Source organism: Tenrec ecaudatus, chromosome 15, assembly GCF_050624435.1.
Source record: "Tenrec ecaudatus isolate mTenEca1 chromosome 15, mTenEca1.hap1, whole genome shotgun sequence".
Taxonomy (NCBI): domain Eukaryota; kingdom Metazoa; phylum Chordata; class Mammalia; order Afrosoricida; family Tenrecidae; genus Tenrec; species Tenrec ecaudatus.
Window position 1 is genome coordinate 10919389 of NC_134544.1, and position 25622 is coordinate 10945010.

The 25622-nt window shown below is 38.5% G+C and overlaps 1 protein-coding gene across 1 annotated transcript in view; it reads left to right on the forward strand.

Annotated features, from left to right (window-relative positions):
• Nucleotides 1–1918: 1918 nt before the first annotated feature.
• Nucleotides 1919–25622, forward strand: part of CDH19 (cadherin 19) — a 58006-nt gene continuing 34302 nt past the window's right edge. The window contains exons 1-3 of the mRNA XM_075532727.1: nucleotides 1919–2225; nucleotides 11363–11657; nucleotides 25277–25396. Of these exons, the coding sequence (XP_075388842.1) occupies nucleotides 2031–2225; nucleotides 11363–11657; nucleotides 25277–25396 (610 nt within the window). The 5' untranslated portion in view covers nucleotides 1919–2030. The remainder of the gene's footprint in view (nucleotides 2226–11362; nucleotides 11658–25276; nucleotides 25397–25622) is intronic.

Consider the following 25622-nt stretch of genomic DNA (forward strand, 5'->3'; position numbering starts at 1 on the left):
GAAAAGGCTCAGTGTCTTCTCAATAATTTAAAAGTTGTGCATGCATCAGGGAAGAGTGTTCGCGAAGAAGAGCTTAGTACCAATAAATTTGGTTCCCAATTTTCCAGAAGGGGGCAAATTTATATACTATCAAAGGGCAAAAATGATTTGTCTGTGATTCTAATGTTCATAATCCAGAGATATCCTGTACCTATTAGATAAGGAATATGCATCAATTCAAAGACGGTTGTTTAGAGCATTCTCTGGTGAAAGCAAAAGAAATAAATGAGTTGCCTTCCAGTGGCCTCCAAATCATGACGACCTCATGGGTCTCAGAGTAGGACTGTGCTCCACAGGCAGTTCAATGACTGGTTTTTCAGAAGTACATCAATGTGTCTTTCTTCTGAGTAGGCTCTGAATGGTCTAGACCCACCTAGCATTTGGTTAGCCGACAAGGGCATTGACTGTTTCTAACATCCAGAGACAAGGAGCCCTGATGACAATGATGGTAAGCATTGGATTACTTAACCACGAGGCTGGTGGTTCAAATCCACTAACATTTGTAGGGGCGAAAGACAAGGCTGTCTTTTTCTATAGACAAGATCTATAACACTTAACTTACAAACTTTATAGAGAGTCATGAGTTGGAATGGTAGTGAGTTTTTTGATTTTGGATCACTGAGGGATAATTTTGAGCAAATTGAAAGTTTTAATGTAAAACTAGGTATACTGGGAATTTATAAATGTACACACACACACACACACACACACACACACACACAAAGCAAACCTGCTGCTATCAAGTCCGTTCCAGTTACTCATGATGACCGCCTGTTGCTGAATTGACCTTCTCCATCAATTCCCTTGGTCATAATCCCTCTAGAATGAGCTCAGCAGGGCCTTTGTCCATGATGTTGCCAGTTTTTAGGTTAGCTATAGAATACAAACCATTGTTGCTACCCAGTATGTTATTGCTGTACTTAAGTGCCATTGGGTAGGGTCTAACACAAAAGGACCTATGGTCAAAAGAAAGGAACGCTGTACTCTGTCCCGCACCATCCTCATAACCTCTGCTAGGTTGGAGGCCATGTTTGCAGCCGTTGGGTCATTCCATCTCATTTAGGGTCTTTCTTGTCATTGTTGATCATCTGCATTAGCAAGCATAGTGTCTACTAAATATATTTGAGGGTACCATTCATTTTCATCTAATACATTATAAACAGTAAGTCAATTTCACTCAGGCACTATAATTTTATCCCCTATAAATCAGTTTATTTATTTCAGATAAAAAAGCTTAGATCCCATATCTAACAAGACAGCTTTTGTATAGACTGTCTAGTCAGAATATTTATAGCATCACTATAACTTACTAATAAATTCAAGAAGATATTAGGGAAAATTTTCCTTTTTTATTTCATTGAGTACATAAACTATGATAATTATAAAGTTGGATAGGACATACGATTTCTACTGTAGACAAAAAGCTGAAAACTGACATTTTTCCTTTTGCTTGGGTGTTGATTTAACAGGAAGGATTGAATTGTGTTGAAGTGGAAATAAATAGGCTGAAAGAAAGAAAGAAAAGACAAAAACAACAACCAGCAAAAATAGCAAACCAGAACACCCTGCCTATCTTAATGCCAGCTGTCAATCAAGGAGATTGGAAGATCAACTTGTCAACAGTCAGTCAGACTGATGACGGGCTCAACATAAGCGGTGCTTGTGTAGATATTTATAATTATTCCAATCAATTGGTATATGAATGGCAAAATAAAATGAGCTCACATAATTGGATGATAAAATAAATATATGTCTTATCCCATTTACTCACATAAGTTTAAGGATGTGAAAATTGTAACTTACCTTTAGGAATTTTTGTGAGATAATTCTATTTTTACTTATGTCAAATTTTATTTTATTTCTTGTACTTTAGGTATATGAAATCCATTTAAGAACTTTTTTAAAAAGCACGATAAGATAACAAGACATTTGTTTACACCGTCTACCATTTCCTGGGAAGAGTACCACCTGGGATCAAAGGAGACATCAGGATGAATCGTTTCTTACTGCTACTTTCCATGGTGGGAATTCCTCTCCTGCAGCTCTGCCTTGCAGTCACAGCATACCTGGAAACAGAGGAAGTGCAGCAGTCTGTGGGATCTCATGTTCGAGCTAAGCGTGCCTGGGTGTGGAACCAGTTTTTTGTCCCAGAGGAGATGAATACGACCAGATATCACATTGGCCGGGTAACTATCTTCTGAGAGGGTGGCGGTCCAGGCAGTCCTATCGTTATGAGTGACTTCTGTTCTAAAAACAGGTCCCTAAATCAAACTTGTATGTAAATCAAAATGGCTAGTTGTTCATATGTAACTTCAATGAGTCAAAGGTTTATCTTAGAATATAGTATGTAGGGTACCATTCAGTGGAATAAAATAAAATTTAAAGAACCTTTCAGAAACACTTTCGGATCCATTTGAAACACAAAAAATACAGTGAAAATAATGATGGAGATGTTTAACTGTGCCCCACAAAGGGACATCCACTGCTACGATGACGCCTGTATTAACTTTGGAGCCCTGGTGACACCGTGGATGAAGCACTGGGACATTCATGGCAAGGTCCGCAGTTGGAGCTCAGCACCTTCCCCTTGGGAGACAGACGTATCTGTTTGTCTCGCAGTCTCAGGAGGTTTTTAGTATGAATTCATATTTTTTATTACAATGGAATTTATGGGGGTCTGGTTCTTACCTCCACGCTGTATGTCAATAGGCACTCACCACCTGAAGACAGCTTGGACACTAATTTTTATGAAATGTAAGTTAACTAATTTCCAGATATGGGGGTATTTGATGCCACTCTGCATTATCTCAATTAACCCCAAACACAATCATACAAGAGTGTCAGACTTATGAACCCTAAACTTCCCCTCAAAACTCCAAGGGGAGGTGGAGCTCAGGTTGTCCCTGGGGAAGTGCATCTCAGTCTCCAGAGGGACTGTAGCCTCCTGTTATCATTGCAGCTCAGTTTTATCAACATCTGGACATTTGATGATGCTATTTTTGGTAATTGATGAAAGCAGCAGGATAAGTATAATTTCATTTACCAAAAATATTTAGCCTTCCCTTCTATTACGCTAAGTAGCTGTTGATTTACCCCTCATTAGCTTTTAATGAAGCAGATTAATACCAAATCCTTTCACTGCTAAGTAGCAACGGAAGCCCACACGTTTCATTTGAACAGTGGAGCTGGAGGACAGAGGATAATTATTTTCACTTTATGCAAAGACAATCTTTTAGGGGAAAAAGTTTCCTTAATGAGACAGAACATTTATTTGTTTTGGGGTTTTAATATTATTTGGCTTTCTTTAAAGCATGGTAATTAAGATAGCATGGTCCTTTCCATAAGGCACTGTCTCTAGAAGGATGGACTGAAATAAGTTTAACCGCTAATTAACAGGCACTAAAATTTAATTGGGCCCAAAGGGTGAAACACTCAAAATTCATTAACTCACTTGTTCCTGGCTCTTTTCAGGAGGACTGGGGTGTTATCCTGGGTCTGGCTTCCAAAAGAGTTCACCCATCCAATTAGCCAGACAGGGAAGCTAAAACGTGGCCCAGCCTGAGAAGCTCTGTGTTTCCAGGCAGAGGGTTCTCCAAGCTCTGCTCACCACCCTCTCCACCCCACCACCCACCTTTTTTGGCAGATGATTCCCAGGCACATCACAGGCGTCTGCGTGCAGGTGTTAAGAGACCCCCAGTTAAGTGTTTGCTAGTTACTGAGCCCCTGCAGCCTCCTTTGCAAAGAACCCCGCAGAGTGCCTAGTGCAGGCCCATCCCTGGCTGGGTGACTGGGGGCGGCTGCTGCAGCCTTTCAGTAAAGGGGCGCTGCGGGGAAGCTGGCCAGCAGGATACAACCGCAAGTTCCCTAGGAGGCTGTCATATTTTCTAGTTTGTTAGTCAGCTTCCGCTCCCTGCACGAATCTCCTGCTTCATTTCACACCATGATTGGTTTTGCCTTCTATTTTTTTTATTCCATTCTGTGAAAATCGTTATGAAAAGACTCTACTGAATGCTTCCCCTCTCCCCGACTTATTTTTTGTCTTTTACAACTGTCTGTAAAGAACATACAGATAACAGGTTTCAAAGTCCTCCTTGGTAGTGCTTCAGTGCTCACTGTTCAGGAGCTACCAGAACATGCGGCCCCAAACAACCAATGCACTGACCTGAGTCCCTGCCAACTCACAGGCAGCCCCAGCGCCAGGTAGAGCCGCTGGGCCACTTCTCAGACTGTCCCTGGGTTGCTGGGGCAGACAGCGCATCTTTCACCTGATCCAGTTAGCAGGTCAACATGTACCTGATGGCACCGCCGCCGCCACCCTGGCTCCGTATTCAACAGCTAGGAAAGTAAATGTGACTGCCTTTAAAAAGATGGCTCATTTAGTGAAGGGGTTGATGCATGTGATTCAGTTTTCTAAGCACCCAAAGAAACAAACCAATAAACAAACGACCTCCTTTGTCACCTTGTTGACCAGAACTCATAGCTGACAATTTAAAGTGACATTCATTTACCAAATTGATAGTAGCTGGCTAGTTGAGAAAACACTTTTGGAATGGCATTACAGGATATTTCATAATACTACAGTGCCTAAGATTGAAATATTCTTATATCAGCATTATGCCATTAGCGGGTAAGGCTGTTCAAATGTTGTTGTTGTTGTTTTTTTTTTTTTTCTCTTCATTCATGATCCTGAAAAATCCCAGACCCACTGGTCTATAAAAATTACATTGTGAATATACTGGAAGTACATTTACTCATCATTGATTTCAACTCCTCTTCTTCTGAGTAGCATGTTATAAATACATGTAAGAACTACATGAACAAAATAATGGGCATTAATTCTTTCATCTGATGATCTGATAGGCATGCGTGTTTTTGAAAATATCTGAAAATACCAGATTAACATTATGGCATATAAATTTGCTTTTTAATTTTTAAGTAGTGAAAGATTACCTAAGTTGAAGCACTCTAAGAATTCTGGGAAGATGGTGGCATGATATATATAAATATGGGAGAGGAAGAGAGAGAGAGAGAGAGAGAGAGAGATTTATGTCAAGAAAATGGTCAGACAGTTGTAGAAGTAGGCAAGTCCTGCCTAAGACTCCACAGGTGAAGAAGCAGGTAAATTCAAGGTTAGCAGGTCAGGCTTTTGAGTGGCGAGATGAATGAATCCAGGCTCAGTAGATCAGATGTAAGATTAGATGGCAGGCCCCTGATGACTCATGGGATCAACTGTCAATATGACAGGCTGTTGGCTCCAGTCCAGATCCTGATGCAGGATCCAGGCCCAGGAAAGACAAAGGCAGCTTTTCCATATTGTCCTTAGAGTGGAAGTAGACCACACCCCGGAGGAAACTTCTTTTCATTTGCTTCAGGACTGCGACCAGAGTAACAGGGTTGCACTGAAAACTCGTCTTACATCTGATTGGCTCCTCAGAGTCTGGACGTGATCACCTTGTGTTGTGATCATCAGGGTGTCGTATCATCAGGGATTACAGTCTTTAACTGCCGAACCACTGACAATACTGACTCAGCCAAGCTGACACAAAACATAATGATCACAGATGGTATGATCCTATATAGAGAAAATCAGAGTCCATAAGGAAAATTCTGGAGCTAATAGAGAAATTTAACAAAATTTAATAAGAAATTTGACAAACTAAAATTCAATTGCATTTCCAAGCATTATTTAATGAAACAATCCATATAAAGGAGCATCCATGTACATAAAATACTTTGGCATAAATCTAACGAGGGACTTAAATGAGTTATGCCATGAAAATTAAAGAATACTGTAGAAAGACATTATAAAAACTTAAATAAATGGAGAGAGGTTGCATGTTTATGAACTGGAAGACTTAAAAATTATTAAGATGTCAATATTACTGAAAGTGACCTATAGATTGAATTCAATCATGATCAAAATTCCAACAGTCATCTTATAAAAAAGGAGGGGGGAAATCCCAAACAATAATTTACTTTGGAAAGGGAAGTGGGATAAAGTAGCAAGTGAAAAAAATAGTACTCACACTTCTTGATTCTGAAACGTATTGTCCAGCTGTGAGGATGTCTGGCAGCTCTGTGGGTTAGATTTTACCCTTTCGAACGGCAATTTTTTGCAATTCAAATCCACTAACTGCTCAACAGCAGAAAAATGAAGTTGGCTGCACTGGTAAAGATTTATACTCTGAAGCATATATAGTGCCAAAAGAAATCATAATTAACTGTCAGTTAGTTTGAGTTTTAAAATACAGCTGTAACAATGGAAATACCGGGGTGGCCCTGGTGTTGTTCTAACAATAAATACATAGACTGATGGAATGAACTAGAAAGTCCAAAAATAAACCCACACACCCCTGGTGTAGTGCCAAATCCTTATGTATGAATTTATATATAAGAATGCTAGGTATATATAAGGAAGGTAAATCCATTCAATGGGAGGAAGAATAGCATTGATTAAGGTAGGGTTACAGATAATTTTTGTAATTGCTTTTCATAGGCTGTGCACCTATAAATGGTTCTGGGGAAATGATATCTCTACATATAGAAGAATGAAACAGGATCCATGCCTCACATCATCCAGAAAAACAAATTGAAAATGAATGAAGCACCTAAATGTATAAATTAAAAGCATAAAACTTCCAGAAGAATAATGTATGCATGAAAAGCACAGAACTTTCAGAAGAATAAGCAGGGGCAACACTATTAAGCATAGCTTTCAACAATGGAGTATCTAATATAACAACAATAGCTAAAGGAAAAATAGAGCGTCAAAACAATTATCTTTTTCCCCCCCAACCAAAACCATTATCCAACAAGTAAAAAGACAAGCTACCAACTAGGGGATCATATTCAGAAACCAACCATATAGCTGACCAAGATTTAGTCATCAAAACATCTACAAAACATTAATAATTTAACAATAAAAAGGTCAATAAGCTCGTTAGAAATTTTCAAAGGACTTCAGTAACATTTAACCAAGGAGGGAATTCAAATGACCACATGAAAAGATGCTCAGTGTTATTAGCCATCAGAGAGATATAAATGCAAAACGCAATGAGATGCTAGAACATGGCTCCAAACCAAAGATACCCAAGTCACCACCATGGAGTCCACCCTGATTCATGGCAACCTTACAGGACAATCTAGAACTGCCTACATGGGTTTCCGAAGACTCTTTTTGGGAATAAAAGCTCATCCTTCTTCTTTGGAGAGGTTGCTGATCTTGCAGTAAGTAACCCAGAAAGCAACCACTAAACCACCAGGGATTTTCTAATAGGAGGGCAAGATTAGATAAACAAGGAAGATTAGAGAAATAAAAACTAAACAAACAAATAGAAATTAACCAGTGTTGGTGGGGATTGGTTGTAGAGAAATGGTAACACTTATCCAATGTTGATGTTCATACAAAACCCATTTTGTATTAACATTATCCAGAGTCTCTGCGGAAAGCAACACGGAGTTCCTCAAATAACCAAACTCAGAACTATGGTATGACCCAGAAAACTGGAAAGCAGAGACTCAAGAAAAAGAACAGAAAGAAAGAAGAATGCACGTCAAGGTTAATTCCCATAGCATTCACAAGAGTTAAAAATTGGAAACAACACAATCGTTAATCAGCAGGCTTATGTGTAACCCAAACATGGTACATACATATAGTGGAACTACTCAGCCAATAAAAGAAAGGGAAATTTGTTACATGCTACAATACGGATTGAGCCTGAAGACATGATGCGAAGCTAAATAAGTTACTAACTAAAGGACAAATAGTATGTGATTTTACTCATAAAAATACCAGAAAATGTTCATGTATAAAGACCAAAGTTTATTAGAGGTTACCAAGAGCAAGAGGAAATTGGGGAAATGTGAGGGAGAGGTAATGGTGATGGAAAAATAACATTCATTATGGGCAGGTTGCATGAATAATTATTGCAATTGATGTTCATAAGCTGTGCACCTATAGAAAGTTGAGTTGAAATGATTCATATTGTACAACAATGACAGACAAAAGGACACACCCAGACACACACATACATAAGGTTAAACATAAGGCTGCTTATGTATAACCCCAGATCTCCTGGATTCGGTTCACTGATTTGAGGTTTAAAGTCATGGCATTAGAGGGAATTCCAGTTCCTAACACATTTAGTGCTTCTGTTCTACCTTCTAATTTGTAGCATAGTGTCTAGGTTATCAAAAGGCTGTAAGTGGCCATCCAAGGTATAGCAATTGGCTTCTACTCACCTTGAACCATCAAAGGAGAAGGGACTCACAGGGAGAAGAGAGGCTGCGAGAGATGCAGCTCATTGCCTCCCTGAACCACTTCTTCCTTTGCCATGAAAGCAGAATGTCCTAGCAGCTCTGAACGTTTTGATCAAGTATTCAATGGAGAAATCAGATCACAAAGAAAAAAATGGAAAAGAGAATTTAAAATTCTCACAAACTCTATACATTCTGGAGACATGGGCAGGGAGGCAACGGTGGCATAATTCATGAAACTACTGTCCTGTGAAAATCTTTAAACTTCAAACCAAGAAATATCTCCAGATATCCTCATAAAACCAAATAGTGTAGCTCAATTACTACAAGCGTCTATCTTGAGTATTATGTTCTTTTAAGAATCATCGCTATGGGATTATATTAACAACAGAATCTTGAAAGATGAGAAAGAAGCCCTAGGGGCAATGGGGTTATGTTAACGAAGGAGGAGAAATTCCAAAGCAGTAGGGTAGGAAGAATTGCACAACTCAAAAGAAAGAACCAAGACCCCTAAATTGTACATGTAGAAACTGTTCAATTGCTATATGTTTTTATTTGTAGACTCTCAACAAGGGCAAACAAAACTTAAGGAAACAAAATAGAGAAATCTGACATCAGAAAGATGATGTGGTTTGTTGCTCGGTGCCATCGAGTCAGTGCTGACCCAGATAGCAACCCTATATATAGCAGAGTGGTCCACTGCCATGTTTGTGCCATCCTAACAATTTCGGTGATGTCGAAACCATCATGGCAATCATTGTATCATCGCATCTCATTGAGAGGCATCTGCTTTTTTGCTACCTCATATCTTTACCAAGCATAAGGTCCTTTTCCAAGGACTGGCCTCTCCTGAGGCGTTTTAGTGGTGAAGTGCTTATGCAGTGGACAAGGATCTGAAAGATCAGCAGTTCAAAACCATTGGCAGCTTTGCTGGAAAAAATCAGGGCTTTCAACTCCCATGAACATTTTCAGTCTTGGAAATTCATGCACAGTTCTACCCTTTCCAGGTTGATAGCTGTTAATAAGCATCAACTTGATGGCAGGGGGTTTGGATTTTGATAACCCCTGATAACATATCCACAGTATGTGAGATGAGTCTGATCATCTTTGTCTCCCTCATTCAACATCTAACTTTCACATGCAGGTGAGGCTATTTAAAACACTGCAGCTTCGGTCTTTAGTCTTCAAAGTAGCATCCCTGCTTTTCAACATTTTAAAGAGGTCTTATGGCACAGATCATGTATCGTTTACCCTTGACTATCGCTTCCATAAAGATTGATTGTGGATCAAAGCAAGATGAAATCTTTGACACTTCAGTCTTTATCATGAGGCTATTTATTGGTCTAGTTGTGAGGATTTGGGTTTCCTTATGTTCAGTTGTAATCCATATAGAAGCCTACAATCCTTAATTTTCATCAAAAAGTGCTTAAGTCCTCCTCACTTTCAGCAGGGAAAGTTGTGTCATCAGCAGCTCAAAGGTTATTAGCACAGTTCTGTGTTTCCAGGGAAGCATTTTACTTAGAAAAGAGCATATGTTTAAAGAGAGAATCAAAAAATTGTCATCATCGTAATTAAGGAATTAGGATATACCTCCATTATTTATGTAAACATAGTAGCTTATGTTAACAATGTTAAGTAATTGATAGGAATGATTTATTTCCCCAATATGCTTCTTTCCTTGCTTAACAGTGATATCTACACATTATTAAAATGCTTTATCAGTTTCTGTCTCCAGATTGTCTCAGCAATCACATTAAATTCTTATTAAGTCATTGAAATTGATATATTTTAAATAGAGTCAACAGAAAAGTCATATTTTTCCTCGAATTATATGTTTGTATTAACTTTGTGAGTTTTCAGGTAAGCTTTGTACTTGGAGAACAAGTATATTCATAAAGAGAGAATCAAGAAAAATATCAAAATAATAATGAATCATGATATCCCTCCTTTCCTTATGTTAAAGTGATAGCTTGTGATGTTAATGAGGTTCAATAGATGGGAAGGAGTCTTTAAGTGTTAACATATAATGGAACATTTTAAATAATGCTCTTTATGAAACTGACAGATGAACACATATGCTTCATAAAACTGGAAGGAAAGAGGGCAGAAGAAGGACATGCATACTTGATCATTGAGCAGAATATGTTCAGAGGCAACAGGAGTTGAAATCTGGCTGGATTAAGTGTCAAAAAGCATGTCTCCCAATGGTTAATGGAGGATTTGGGATCATCAGATAATCTGTGGTATAAATTATGAATTTATGAAGCAGCTATGTAACTTTCCCAAGTCTTTTTTTAAAACCAGAGTCTAAAATTTTTTATCTGTCAAAAACTTGATTATATCAATAATAAAGTATCTCATAATGTTACGAGAATTAATTGAGAGAATTAATAGAGAGTGATTAGTGGATTTTATGATATCTAACTAGTAGTCAATGCATGAATAAGCCTGTTATCTCTTCATCAAGTATCCTAGTTTTATTTCCAATATTTTCTATCCATTTTCAGCTTGCATGCAAAACCTCATATTTAAGATTACTCAGATTATTATCCCCCTATAAGTCTCTAGTCAGAAAGATGGGGTTTGTACTCCTGTCTACTCTGTTCTAAGGGGTCACTGTGAGTAGGCATCAATTCAACGAAAGTGAGTTTGGTTTGGGTTTATTGGTCTCTGGGGCCTAACCTATGTACATATGTGAAAAATATGGAACAAAAAGGTAAATGTTGTACAAATTTGAGCCAAGTTCCTTGTTCATTATGTCTGAAAAATTATTTATTCTTCAGTTATTTTAATTTCTCATTGGAACTATTTCAATTGATCCCTAAAACTTATGTAGTTATTCACATGAATAATTCAATGTCTCCTTCCTCTACCTGGAGACAGTGTTTAAGGTGAAACAAATATTTTACCTTTTAAAAAAATTGAAAATACCTAGGATTATTAACTTGGAAAAACAGAACTCTTTTCTTGGGGAAAAACAATGAGAAACCCTAAAATAAAAGCATTCAAATTTACCTGTCCATTTCAACAACACAGGGAATTAAGTAGCTCCTTTTTGTGTTTGCAGCTCAGATCTGACATAGACAATGAAAACAACTCTTTCCAGTACAAGCTGTTGGGAGATGGCGCTGGGACTATTTTTGAAATTGGCAGCAACACAGGTGACTTATACGCTGTGCAGAAACTCGATAGAGAGGAGCGTTCCCTCTACACTCTGAGAGCGCAGGTAACAGACACCACTACTGGACAGGCTGTGGAAACCGAGTCTGAATTTGTCATCAGAGTTTCGGATATCAATGACAATGAACCCAAATTCCTAGATGGACCTTATGAGGCCATTGTACCCGAGATGTCTCCAGAAGGTATTGCATATTAATTTGCATCAAATCTTTACTAACAATGAAACAACTTTAAAACTTTCAGGAATTAAAAAAATAAATAAATGCAACTTACATGACATTCTATATTCATTCTTCCTCCTACAAGTATGGCTGAAAAATATTTTCCAAAAGTAAATGTATTTTTTAAATTTTGTAAAGAAGGTACTGCCAACTAGTTTTGCTGTCAAAAATTTCCTCAGTCTTTAGAATAATTTTTTAAATCAGGAAAAGCAAACAAAGACAGATTAAAGATGATTAATTGAGTGAGTTGCAAAGTTCTTTAGCTTGTGTATTTATCAATATTTTACACTTAAAGTTTTAGATTAAAGAACAAAAATAAATATTTTGCATCTCAGAAAGAGACAAATAAAATAATGATATAAGGTATGCATGTGAAAATAGTAAAGACAATCTGTGAATCAAAACCTATTATACACAGCACAAAGCATGAACCTTAGTGGCATGAAGCCCCCAAATAAGTCGGACCCCTCAGCATGTTTATAGTCATTTTCAAGCTTTCTTTTAAAATACAATAGAATGTAATTAATATTTTAAACAAGATTTGTAGATTACAATATTTTCAATAACATAAGCATGGACTGCCTTTTAAATGCAAAATAATAATAATCATCATCTATTTCCAGGTAGGATGTAGTGCAGGGAAATATAGCTCTTCTGATCAGGGTCTTTGTAACTCCCACCAAATGAATGGGGGAACCATGCTGGAAGGTGAATGGCACTCTAACAAGGGAATTCATCCGTTTTGCCATGCCACCGAGTTCAAATGAGCCATCTCAGAGGCAGAAAAGGGATTGCTCATTACCATCAAGAAAGAAGAGCCCGGAGCGCAGCCCATCCTTTGGAGCTTGAGTTGCCTGTGGGTTGAGTTTTGTTGGACCCGGAAACGGAGCTGGAGATGGCAAGAGATGAAAGAGAGGGTGCATCAGAAGGAAGAGCAGCACTGAGAGCACAGAACAGCGAGGTGGACATGCAGACCCCTGAGTGATTGATTGCTGAGGGCCTACAGGCAGGTGTCGCACAGACATAGTGGATATCCTCCAGGAACTTAATCTGTGGAGTTCGTTAGCTGACCCAAGGAGCTACAGCCAAGAGCCTTTGGGCTGTGGTTTATCATAGCGTGGAATGATATTTGATTGTTTATTGGCAGTGCTACAAGAGCTTTGTAACATTGCTCAAGAAAGGAAGAGGTCAAAAGGTTCGGTGATTGAGAGGCTCTGGACCAGAGAGAAACTAAAAAGGTTTGCCTGCAGGCATGGCTGAGAAAGGACATCTCTGGCTGGAGAACTGTTGTGTCCTGGGCATTTCTGTTCATAACTTGTAACCTATTAACTACCCAATAAACCCCACAGTTATGAGTATTGTCTATGACTTGTATGTCGCTATTGCAATGAATCTTAGAGTCCAGCAGAGATGTGAAGTGCTTTGGGAAGGATAGTTGGTGGTATAATAAATGGAAGAAAGGTGGAGGCATGTCGTCTAAGCTCTGTCTCAGGGATTGGCCTTGTTTGATTCTTATTCCTCCCTGTGATATCACAAGAGGCCAGACAATGCCTGCAAGACAGTTTTACAAGGTGTGCATGTGGGTGGTGAAGAGTGCTGTGGCTACACAGAGAGCGAGAGCGAGAGAGTGAGAGAGCGAGAGAGCGAGAGAGCGAGCGAGAGAGAGAGAGAGAGAGAGAGAGAGAGAGAGAGAGAGAGAGAGAGAGAGAGAGAGAGCAAGCTTTGGAGCCACCAGCTGATTATTATATTTGGATCTGCACCTTGAATTTAGATTACTATAAAGAGTATTGCCACATGAGGATTCCAGCCATATAACAAATCAGAAATCAATAAACTACTTGTGGCTTAGGAAAGAAATATTTGTTTCCAGATACTGATGGCCTTTCAAGCTAAATCTTTCATGTGAAATTGAGTCTAAAGATTATGGTTTCCCATCTGTCCCTCTTGATTGGCAAAGTTATTCTTTTTCCTCTGCTGATAGTGCAGCAGTTACACATTCCACTGCAATCCTCGTGGTTGACTGTTCAAAACCACCAGCAGTTCTGCTGGAAAAAGACTGGGATTTCTACTCTGGTAAACAGTTAAAGTCCTGTAAAACATATGGGGGTCGCAGTGTGTCAGCATTGACTTGATGGCAGTGAGACCATGAGAGCTAAAATATAGTGCTGTCTTAGGCCAGGGGGCGTGCTAGTGGTGCAGTGGGTAAGCTGCTCAGTTGCTAACAGAAAGTTCTGTGCTTCTAGTGCACCAGTCACTGTAGAACAGTGATAAGGCGGATAGTTTTCATAGAGCCGTGGGAGCACTAAGGGGAACTTCTCTGTCCTACAGGCTCACTATCATGGAAAATTGACTAGACAGCAGTGGGCTTGGATTCTTTTGTTAGTTAGTTGGTTGGATTCTAGTACGTCAAGCGACTAAATGTGCCTGGCTTTGACGAGATTCGATGGATGAAAATCTCACTGCCATGCAGTCCACTCTGACTCATGGAGATCCTGGAGAGCAAAGTTGTTTCCAAGCCTGTAAACCTTTACAGGCGTAGACAGTCTAACTTTTCCCTAAAGGGAGGGTTGTAGGCTTAAATTACCAGCCTTGCAGCTAGAGGCCCAAACTTAAAGTTACTGAAACATGTATGAAAAGACTAAGTTAGCCTGTTTTAGGAAATGAATAGAGACTATCAATGGATGCAAAGTCTAGCCAGACTCTACAGATCTGAACTGCGGCCCAAGGAGGCCCAGTGGGGTGGGGGTGTTTCATGTATTTGCTAAGTAGTGACTCATCTTTCCAAAATTTCTAGTGCAGTCTTTTATATTTATGCTATTTTAAAGGCACGCTAATAACAATTTTTCAAAGAAATGATCTTATCGTTCAGTAATAGTTTCTAGCCATATCCCAAATATTAGCAATTCAATTTCAATAAACCACGTGATTTTTTAAATTTGGCTTAGAATGCTACATAATAAGCAATTCAGACTTCATGAGTTAATTACGCCATTTCTAATCCCTCAGTGCATCTCGCAGTTTTTGTTGCAGGTGCTTGTCTCACCTTTCTGCACATGATCTTTGAAAAAGCAGAGTCCTCAGTGATTTATTTTCAGAAAGCAGCACAAACTCTAGGAAAAGTGAATCATGCTTTAACCAGTCAGGTCACAGTATGTGAAAAACAATAAGGAACATATTTACAGTTTGCTTAATATAAATATTTGTTAGTGCTAACTGGCTTTATTGATAAGTATATATTTGTAGAAATAAAAATAAATTTAAAAGCAGATTCCTTGGTTATTTATGTTTATAGAATGTCTTGAGTATAGAAGGCAAGGCAATATATTGCCCAGTAAATATTATCAGTCCTTATTTATCCTCATCTCTACTCCTGGGCATTTTTCTTTTCCCAATAAATATCCTCCATCCACATTTTTCACATCAGCCGTCACTGAGTATAAGCTCTAGCCAAGTATCCAACTTTCCACACTGGTGGTAAGTGCTTTATTTGTTTTGAAAACTAGGATGTGATTGTGAATGAAGCAGAGAACTCTTGAGTGAGACTCCTTGTTTACCTCACTGGTTAAGAATTCCTATTTCAGCAGTCTCAGAGCTGAAATGCACATGAAGAGGATGATCTCAACTATAACCATAGTAAGGATGAAATTATATTAAAGATGCATTTAAGCTGCCTGTTTTGTGGTATTTAGAAAGGCATAGAAAGACAGTTAATGTTAGTAACATCTAGGTGGCATATGTTTACAGATTGGACTGCTAACCTGAAGGTCAGTAGTTCAAATCCACCAGATGCTCTGTAGGAGATATAACAGACTCTCTATTGCTCTATAGTTACCATCTTGAAAATCCCATCCTGTCCTGTCGGGTCATTATGTGTAGGCATCAACCAGATATCAGTGAGTGAATTTTATCATCAATCGAGGAGTCCCAGATGCACAGAGTTAAGCACTCAACTGCAATCCAAAAGGTTGTCATTTCAAATCCACCCAATGGCACCACAGAAGTCAGGCAAGGAAGTCTGCTGTCTGAAAGTTCATAACCTTGACAACCCAACGGAGGGGTTTTACTCTATACACATGGAGTCACCATGGGTCAAATCCACTTGATGAAAATTTAACAACAACAATGACAATGTCATTATTGTCTAACTACGCCATGATGAAGACTCATTATAAAAAACAGGTTAAATTCAATGTATGAGAGGGCTTCAAAAAGTTCATGGGGAAAATCCATTATCTTTTAATTCCATTTTTCCCTCATGGAATTTCCTTCATATTGTAAAAGCTACATATCCAAATAACTGTCATTGTTATTTTATAAAGTATAACAAACCTCAACATGTAGGACAGATTTCTCAGGGGAAAAATAACATCCTTGAAAATTGTTATTTCCTGAAAGTATCTCCATTAATTAACTTGGAAAATGAAATTCTGCACACCCCAAACTGCTTCAGACACACAAGTCAAAAGGAAGGAATTTGGCATATATTGCTCTTATTTTCCCTCTCCATATATCTCATTGGCTTTCTTAAATGCAATCAAATTGATTGGATTCACATTATAGTATTTCACATTATACAAAGTATTAAACTACAACCCATGAAAAGTAATAAGTGTCTACTTTTCAGCTAATAATCAGAATAAAATGAAAATACTTAGAGAATAATTTACAAATTTAGCTGATAAGTGGGAAACTATGCTCCAGTAAGAGGTGCCAGGACAGAAAGTCATTGTGTCTCCCATATAAATGCTGCAAGAGTAAGTCAGCCAGGAAATGGCAGGGGGGCATATCTAGCTCCCTCTGGCTATATCAAAGGAGGAGAAACCACCACATCAACCCAAGGCCAGTGGCCACAGGCAGAGGTCAGGCAAACCTTGAGCCTTCTTTACAGTAACTGCTCTCACCTCAACTATCTCTTGTATTGTAAGTTACGTCCCTGCTGGGTTTGATAATTCCTTGGGATGGTTACATAGAATTCATAGACAATATCCGGGGCTGTGGGGTTTATTAGAGTAACTAACAAATTATAAAATGTTAAGGATACAGGTATTTTGTCTATAACACCTCTCATCAGCTGTGCTGCCAGGTATGTTTCTCTCTGCTCTATGACCCTTCATCCATATGTTCCCTTGGCCTTGACCTTGTTCCATGGTCTGGGAAAGTCCCCATTCTGTCTCATGGTTTCAGCACTGCTCCTCTCCTCTGTTTCATGGTCTCTGTGATGCCACCATGGAGCCTGTACTGCCTCCACCTTTTCAGACAGTGATCTCAGAGACACTCTGATGGTGGCTCTTCTGTCTTGATCATCACAGGGCCCTCCATGTGCTTCTGAGATAGCATGCGTTTACTGAGAGCAATGGCAAAATTAACCAGTTCCCCTATTGATATTTCACATACTGTATCTGCAGGTTTCCACCCAGTCATTTGGGAGTAGTGCCAAAGGCATGGCTAGAGGAGCCATCATTAATAAATTTCACTTCATCAAATCCTGATACTAATACATTTCATTCTCTATGTGAGGGGTGAGCAGATATAGCAAGTATACCAATCATTCCATCGTGAATGTGATATTCTGAAAACAAAGTTTCCTCATGGTCATTTGACTGAAATGATTTTGTTGTTGTTACAAAAATCAGTGAATCTGTGTGTGGGTCAAAATAATATTATTTTATATGTGCAGCTTCAAATTTGACCACTAAACAACTCAATATTTTCTCAGGAAAAATAGATTGACATTATTCTGAGTGTAATCACATTAAACAAGTAAGTCTCCTATCAAAGAGAGTTGTGAATAAGTCTTATCGAACAATGCACACCTTCATTCAATGAGATTTCTGCTGCCCCTCTTACTACTGAGCTAAAAGAAACACAATAACACTCAAAGAAAGGGGTCACTCTGAGATGCGCTGCTTAAATCTAGGCGTTCAGACATTATGGCATGGCTCTCCTCATGTTCCCTAAATGTTTAAAATAAATTAAAATATGCCCTTAGTGACAGTTACTGGCTTTCTTATTGCCTACCTGATTCCAGAATTAGTCTGCATATAAAAATTTATCACACTCATATGTTTTTACCTGTAGATACCTCCCATAATTGCCAGAAGAGATAACATTATAAGTGAGAAGAAAAGAGCTTATCCAATATAATTTTGTTGCTGACTTTAAAATAGCACCTGGAGGAGACACCTGTAGTGTTCTGTCTTAGTACTGGATGACATTGAACTCCACATAAATCAGCATTGACAGTCACGCCACTCTTACACCAGGTTTTCCTCTGTGTGGGAAGCTGTATAGTGGTAAAAATATGCCTGACATTATGGAAAATCATATAATTGATCCTATAATTGGTGCTTTCAGTCCTTCAGATATACAGGTCCTTTTAAAATGTATAAGCATGCTACCATTGCCATGGAAAAATGTGATTTCATGCAACATGTGGATGCACATGCATGTGAGGCATTTAAGAATGCCCTGGCCTGGGTCAGGCACACCTTTGTTCAGTATGACGTCTATGCTTTTGAACTTGAAAGAGATTTTTCTACAGCCGATTTGCCCAATGGAACACGTTATTGGATTCTTCATTGCTGCTTTTCCGAGTGTAGATTGTTGATTCAAGTAACAAAACCATTGACAAATCCAAACTTTTCTTCATTTATACTGATGGCGCTTTTTCTGGTCGTGAGCCTCTTTTTTGTTGTTTGTCGTCTTTTTTTTGTACTGAGGTATAATTTATAATGAAGTCCACAGGTTTTGATCTTCAGGAGTCAGCATTTCTTCTAAAGCTCTTCACTTCCAGAAAGTAAGATCGTTAATTGGCGTATCATAGGGTACTTGGACATCAAGTAGGATTGTTCCATTTGCATCTCACAGGGTCCTGGGAGTTTTCCTCCAATTCTGAATCCACATTCTTCCTCTTGTGAAAGAAGTTTTGATTTGATTTCTTTATTTAAAAAATAATTTATTTCTTTTTTTGGTGTTACAGAAAATTTATTTGCATTTTTTCATTAAAAAATCATTTTATTGGGGCTCATACAACTGTTATCGCAATTCCTACATACACCAATTGTGTAAAGCACCCTTATACATTCGTTGCCCTCATCATCCTCAAAATTCGCCTTCCGCTTGGGTTCCTGGAATTAGCTCTTCATTTTCCTTTTTTCCTTCCCCCTCGCTCCCCACTCCCCCCTCACTCATGAACCCTTAATAATTTATAAATTATTATTTTATCTTATCTTGCACTGCCTGGCGTCTCCCTTCACCCACTTTTCTGTTGCCCATCCCCCAGAGCAGAGGTTATACGTAGATCCCCGAGATTGGTTCCCCCTTTCTACTCCCAGATTCTGGACTCATATGCTCAGAATAGAGATTGAATAAGTATGGTGAGAAGATACAACTCTGAGAAAGCATCTCTCGTCATTTTAACCCGCTCAGTCAATCCTTGTCCTAATGCCTGGCTCTTTCTCAATGATAGCCTCTTGCTGTTCCCCGCTCCCAAATGAGCGCAATCAAAATCCTGGATTTTATAATCCTTGCAATATCATCCAGAACATGTGATGATCCACACTCTGAAATGCTTTCATGTAGCTAATCAAATATAGTTAACCAGAAAGATATAACTAATATTTTATATACATTTATGAGAAATCTTGTTAGATGAGCAATATAGTGCTATCAAGTATCTATGTAATGGATATTGGAATAAGTAAATTGATTACTTTTCTCACATAAATTAGTCATATAACATATGATACAGAAAGAGGAATTCTCTTAATAACACCTTTACTGACTTCACAGGTAGAGGCTATTTATTTCAGAGGCTATTTAGACTAGTCAGAGCTCATTCATTTTGCTCTCTGCATTTCCCAATGACAAGGCCATCTCTGCTCCAGTGCTCGTGGACATTAGCTTTACCCTAAAGTCTGAGTGCTGATCCATTCAGTCACCAAGGGAAATGTTTTTCCTCCTGCTCTTTAGTTTACATTTCTTCCTAATTTGACTACAGAGCACTAGTCCATTTAAACTTTTTTAAGACTGGCTATCACTACACTATTCCAATCACAGGTGGATCAAATGGGAGTGAAGCATGTGATGATTCAATATACTTGGATCATTCTTGGATTACTTTCATTTTGCAGAAATGGGATCTTGGTTGTCCTTGGGCATTGGGAAAGGTCATCTAGAAGTTGGTGATCCAATCTCCAGTTTGACCAAGGCCAGTCTGGCTATCGGAATTTCCTCATGTTAGGGATTGAGTTGCTTATCCTAATGGAGCTGCAATGGCTAAATATTTGGCTGTTCACAAAAGGTCATTTGTTTCAACTTGGTAGACACTCCATTGGAGAATGATGTATCTCTTAATTTTGGTAAAGATTACAACCTCAAAAATTAAATGGGAGCATTCCTACTCTGTCCCATAGGGTTTATATACATCTGAAGTGACTTTATGGAAATGGGTTAAAGACAAAGGGCAGTGATGGTGCAGAGGATCAGTGCTCTCAGTGGCAGATTGTAAAAAGGGTGCCTTGAAGCCACCAGCGACACCAAGGGAGGAGACCAGGCGCTCTGTTTTCTGAAGATGACAGCCCAGGACATTGTAGAATGATGAGTCAAAACTGTGACGAGTCATAACTGATTTGATGGTAATTTTTATGGAGGTTTTGAAAGTTATATTAGGACCCTTGCGGCACAAGGGCAGTTTGAAATCAATAATTATAGCAGTCTTCGAAACCCAGTGGGGCAGTTCTACCCTATCCTATAGGGTCTCTTGAGTCACACTGACTCTAAGGCATATAAAGTATCAATCTTGAAGATTTAATCCCTACTTCCTGTTACAAGAAGATACTAGCAATAATATGGACTTATCACAGAGTCTTTGAGGGAAAATAGAAATACAGATTAAATGTGTAATGTAACAATATTAAATAGCTAAAAGTTGCTGAAATTAGAGTTCCAGAGGGAGATAACAAAAGCAAAACGCAGGGGTAAAAAATAAAGGGATAAAAGCCAAGAATATTCCAAAATGACTTAAGTTGATTATAGGAACTCAAATAAGCCAAAGCAATTAAAAAAATAATCCAGACACAGTCACATAATTTTAAATGATTAAAATCCAATGACTAATAAGAGTAATTATAGTACCTTACACAAAAAGAGACACATTCCCTTTAGAGGAACAAATATAAGAATTATATCACAACATCCTTTTAAAGAGAAATTGATTGATAGTATTACATACAGAGAAAAAATATAACTGAAAGTCATAACACTAAATATATATTTCAAAAATATATTTTAATTAATTAAACTGAGAGAAATCAGGTCAATAGTTTTTTGTTTTATCTATTTATTTTAAAAATCATTTTATTGGGGGCTCATACCGTTCTTATCACAATCCATACATACATCCATTGTGTCACGTACATATGTACATTTGTTGCCATCATCATTCCCAAAACATTTGCTTTCTGTTTTTTTTTCTTTTAAACGTTTTATTAGGAGCTCATACAACTCTTATCACAATCCATACATATACATACATCAATTGTATAAAGCACATCTGTACATTCTTTGCCCTAATCATTTTCTTTCTTTTTTTTTATTTTAACAATTTATTGGGGCTCATACAATTCTTTTCACAGTTCATGCATATACATACATCAATTGTATAAAGCACATCTGTACAGTCTTTGCCCTAATCATTTTTTTTCTCTTTTCTTCTTTTACATTTTATTAGGGACTCATACAACTCTTACCACAATCCATACATATACATACATCAATTGTATAAAGCACATCCATACATTCCCTGCCCCAATCATTCTCAAGGCATTTGCTCTCCACTTAAGCCCCTTGCATCAGGTCCTCTTTTTTTTTCCCCCTCCCTCTCCATTCCCCCCTCCCTCATATGCCCTTGGTAATTTATACATCGTTGTTTTGTCATATCTTGCCCTATCCGGAGTCTCCCTTCCCCCCTTCTCTGCTGTCCCTCTCCCAGGGAAGAGGTCACATGTGGATCCTTGTAATCAGTTCCCCCTTTCCAACCCACTCACCCTCCACTCTCCCAGCATCGTCCCTCACACCCTTGGTCCTGAAGGTATCATCCACTCTGGATTCCCTGTACCTCCAACCCTTATATGCACCAGTGTACAGCCTCTGTCCTATCCAGCCCTGCAAGGTAGAATTCGGATCATGGTAGTTGGGGGGAGGAAGCATCCAGGATCCGGGGGAAAGCTGTGTTCTTCATCGATACTACCTGACACCCTAATTAACCCATCTCCTCTCCTAAACCCCTCTATGAGGGGATCTCCATTGGTCGACACTTGGGCCTTGGGTCTCCACTCTGCACTTCCCCCTTCATTTAATATGATATATATATATATACATATATATACATACATATATACATATACACATATATACACATGCATACACACACTTATATCTTTTTTTTTTTTTGCATGATGCCTTATACCTGGTCCCTTGGGCACCTCGTGATCGCACTGGCCGGTGTGCTTCTTCCATGTGGGCTTATTTGCTTCTGAGCTAGATGGCCACTTGTTCACCTTCAAGCCTTTAAGACCCCAGACACTATCTCTTTTGATAGCCGGGCACCATCTGCTTTCTTTGCCACATTTGCTTATGCACCCGTTTTGTCTTCAGCGATCATATCATGGAAGTGTGCAGCCAATGATATGATTTTTTGTTCCTTGATGCCTGATGACTGATCCCTATGGGACCTCGTGATCACACAGGCTGGTGTGTTCTTCCACGTGGGCTTTGTTGCTTCTGAGCTAGATGGCCACTTGTTTATCTTCAAGCCTTTAAGACCCCAGACGCTATCTCTTTTGATTTTTATGGCCAAAATTCTACCAAACACAAACATAGAGAGAAAATATTTTTAGTTTGTTTAGGAAATACTTTTTCATTGCTCTTAAGGTAAATCAAATTCCCTATTAATACAATTTCTTGGTTAGAAAAAAGAAACAAAATTTAGCTAACAGAATTAAATTTATAAACCCAAATCAGTAGAAAGATTGCATAAAAAGTGGCCCCAGCGCATAAAAGATCATATGTGGAATATGAGTTATGACATATGCTGCAGTTCAGATGTAAAATGGACAACACTGGAAAACCGGCACAGGGGCAACAGATTCTTTAATGTGGCTTTTGTAGCCAAGTCTCTATCCCACACCAAAGGACCTTTCCCTGCCTGGGTCTGGTAAGAATGGGTTTGGAGTCCACCACTCTGTCCCATGTTCTGGCTCCTGGTTCTGCTGCTTTTCTCGTGATACAGCTGCATTTGGACCTAGAAGGTTCACTGCACTATCTTGAATCCAGAGGACACACCCCACTCCCGGCTCTTGCTCGTAATGAAATCCCTCTTGCAGGTGAATCCTATCAGTACCTTACCCCGTAATGTGTATCTATATCCATGAAGTCTGAGGTGGACTCCTGTGTACCCTCTCCTTTTCTTGGTCTGTCTGGTTCTCCTTGGCATTGTATTATGTTACACGGAAAGAACTGAAATAGAAACATAATCATGAAACAAAGAAGGAGTGAGTAGATGCTTCCACAGGATGGCTAAATAACTACGTCTGTCCAAGGCAAACTGATCTAGTTAGTTTTCTATGAGATTACTTGTTCAGATAACGTCTCATGACTACTACACAAATGCATTTTAAAATATCTAACACAAGTACTGTATCTCACTGCCAAAGAGTCGTAGTCACATCATATGTGTGTGAAAATTTGACATTAAAGAAGGATGCATTTTGATCCAGCTGAAGAATGTGGAATGTAACCTGGACTGCCAATATATTGAACACCTTTCTCTTAAAATAAATACCGGCAGGTGGTTCTTAGAGGAGAGGATGGTGAGCCTTCTTCCCATGTGCTCTAGACATGTGATCAGGAGATTGGTCCCTTGGTACAGCAGAAGGGTGGTACAAGAGAGCAAGACCCTTGACAAGATGGATGACGCAGTGGCTCCAATCCTGGGCTGAGACGTGACCATTGTGAAGATGGGCTCAGACCTGGCGGGGTTTTCTAACCAGGACTGTTGGGAATAGGGTTGCTGGCAACGGAAACTAACTCCATGGCACCTGACAACAATCATGTTGATTTGTCAGGAGTTGGGTAAGGAGAGTAAGGAGAGTAAGCTTGGGGGAGCAGTGGTTAAATGTGAGGCTCCACACTGACAGGTTAACTGCCGGAACCCAGCAGTTACTCTGTGGACGAAATAGGGAGTGGTTTGCTTTCATCAAGGCTACAGCCTTTAAAAATATATTTATTTATTAATTTTAAGACTAAAGTCTGGAAAGCCCTATAAGGCCATTCCACTCCACACAATAGAGTTTCTATGAGTTGGAATCAAGTAGACTCTAAGGGGGTTGATGTCTGGATTTTTAAAGAAGTGAATATATTGTAATAGTGTATGCTAAGATAGCTGACATACAGCCTTATCACCATCAGCTGTTCAGAAAAATAAACATTCCAATATATCATTGTGTTCATTCACTGTCATCAAGTCAACTCCTACCCTTCATCTGCCTATAGGACAGGATAGAACTGCTCCTGTGAATTTCTGAGACTATTAACGCTTTACTCCTTTCCTCCAATTCCAATGTATATAAATATTGAACAAACAAAAATCTAAAAATAAGCAAAGAATGCATTTGACTTAGAGTCATGGTAAAAGTTTGAACAATTTTATTACTGAAGAACAGAATGGATTGTTATAAGAGTGCATCAATTCGAAGCATTCTATTATAATGGGAAAATACATGATGCTAATTAAAAAATGAACAAAATAAACACAGGCTACTTGATTTTGCATCATTTATGATGTCATTCTTACTGACACAAAGCATCGCATTTCAACAAAAGTTGATTTTCAATGAAATTTATACTGTTAGACTTAATGTTTGCATTAAAATGTTAAATTTATTCAGAGATATTTTCCTGAGCATTATTTTAAAATGTACACATAGGAATCCTCTATGGTTTTTACTGATGTTTAAAAATTAATGATAATAATAATTGCTATAATTCACTTTGCCTTGGGTTTGATTCTTCAATTCAAGCACATTTTTCTAGAAAAGATTTAAGCAGTCAAAACAGATACACCCATCCTTGCCTCGAAGCTCTTTCTAGTTTATTTAAATAACACATATAAATAACTCGTCACCATTTTGCAATTTGTCGTAAGTGCGTGTCACAATGTGGATTTTGAAGAAATGCATTTTTGATATCTCCATTAATGACAAACCTTGTAAACATCTTTAGCTGAAAATCATAACACATTACTTAATGTAGACACTTTATAATGTGATAAAGCTACATGTTTAAAATTCTACATTGGATATGGGAATTGGGGTTACAACGTAATAAGACTCCAGGTTAGGTTATCCTATATTTTTCTGTGCAGAAATATATTCGTCTTATATTCCATAATAAAAGATGGGCAAGTCTTTCACTTATATGATCATTTTTTCTAGCAAAACAAAAAATGCTTTACAGAACTGAGGTCACTGTGGAGTGTGATCAGCATCTTATTGTCATGACATTGTGTATATTCTCTTCAGGAACCTTTGTCATCCAGGTGACAGCTAGTGATGCTGACGATCCTTCCAGCGGCAATAATGCTCGTCTCCTCTACAGCCTCCTCCTTGGGCAACCCTATTTCTCCATTGAGCCAACAACAGGTATCTCCGAATGAAACAAGCATAACCAAGATGATTCTAAAATAGGCAAATAGCAGAATTGCAAAGGGGAATTATTTACAAACTTAGACTCTTGTTAAAAATTTAAAATGTAATGGAGAACTGCATTGTTAAAAGTAAACAAATTTAGTTCAACGTTCAACTAAAAATAAATCTGACCCTAATCGCCATTGAGATATATTAATAAAATATGACGTGCAGCCGATTC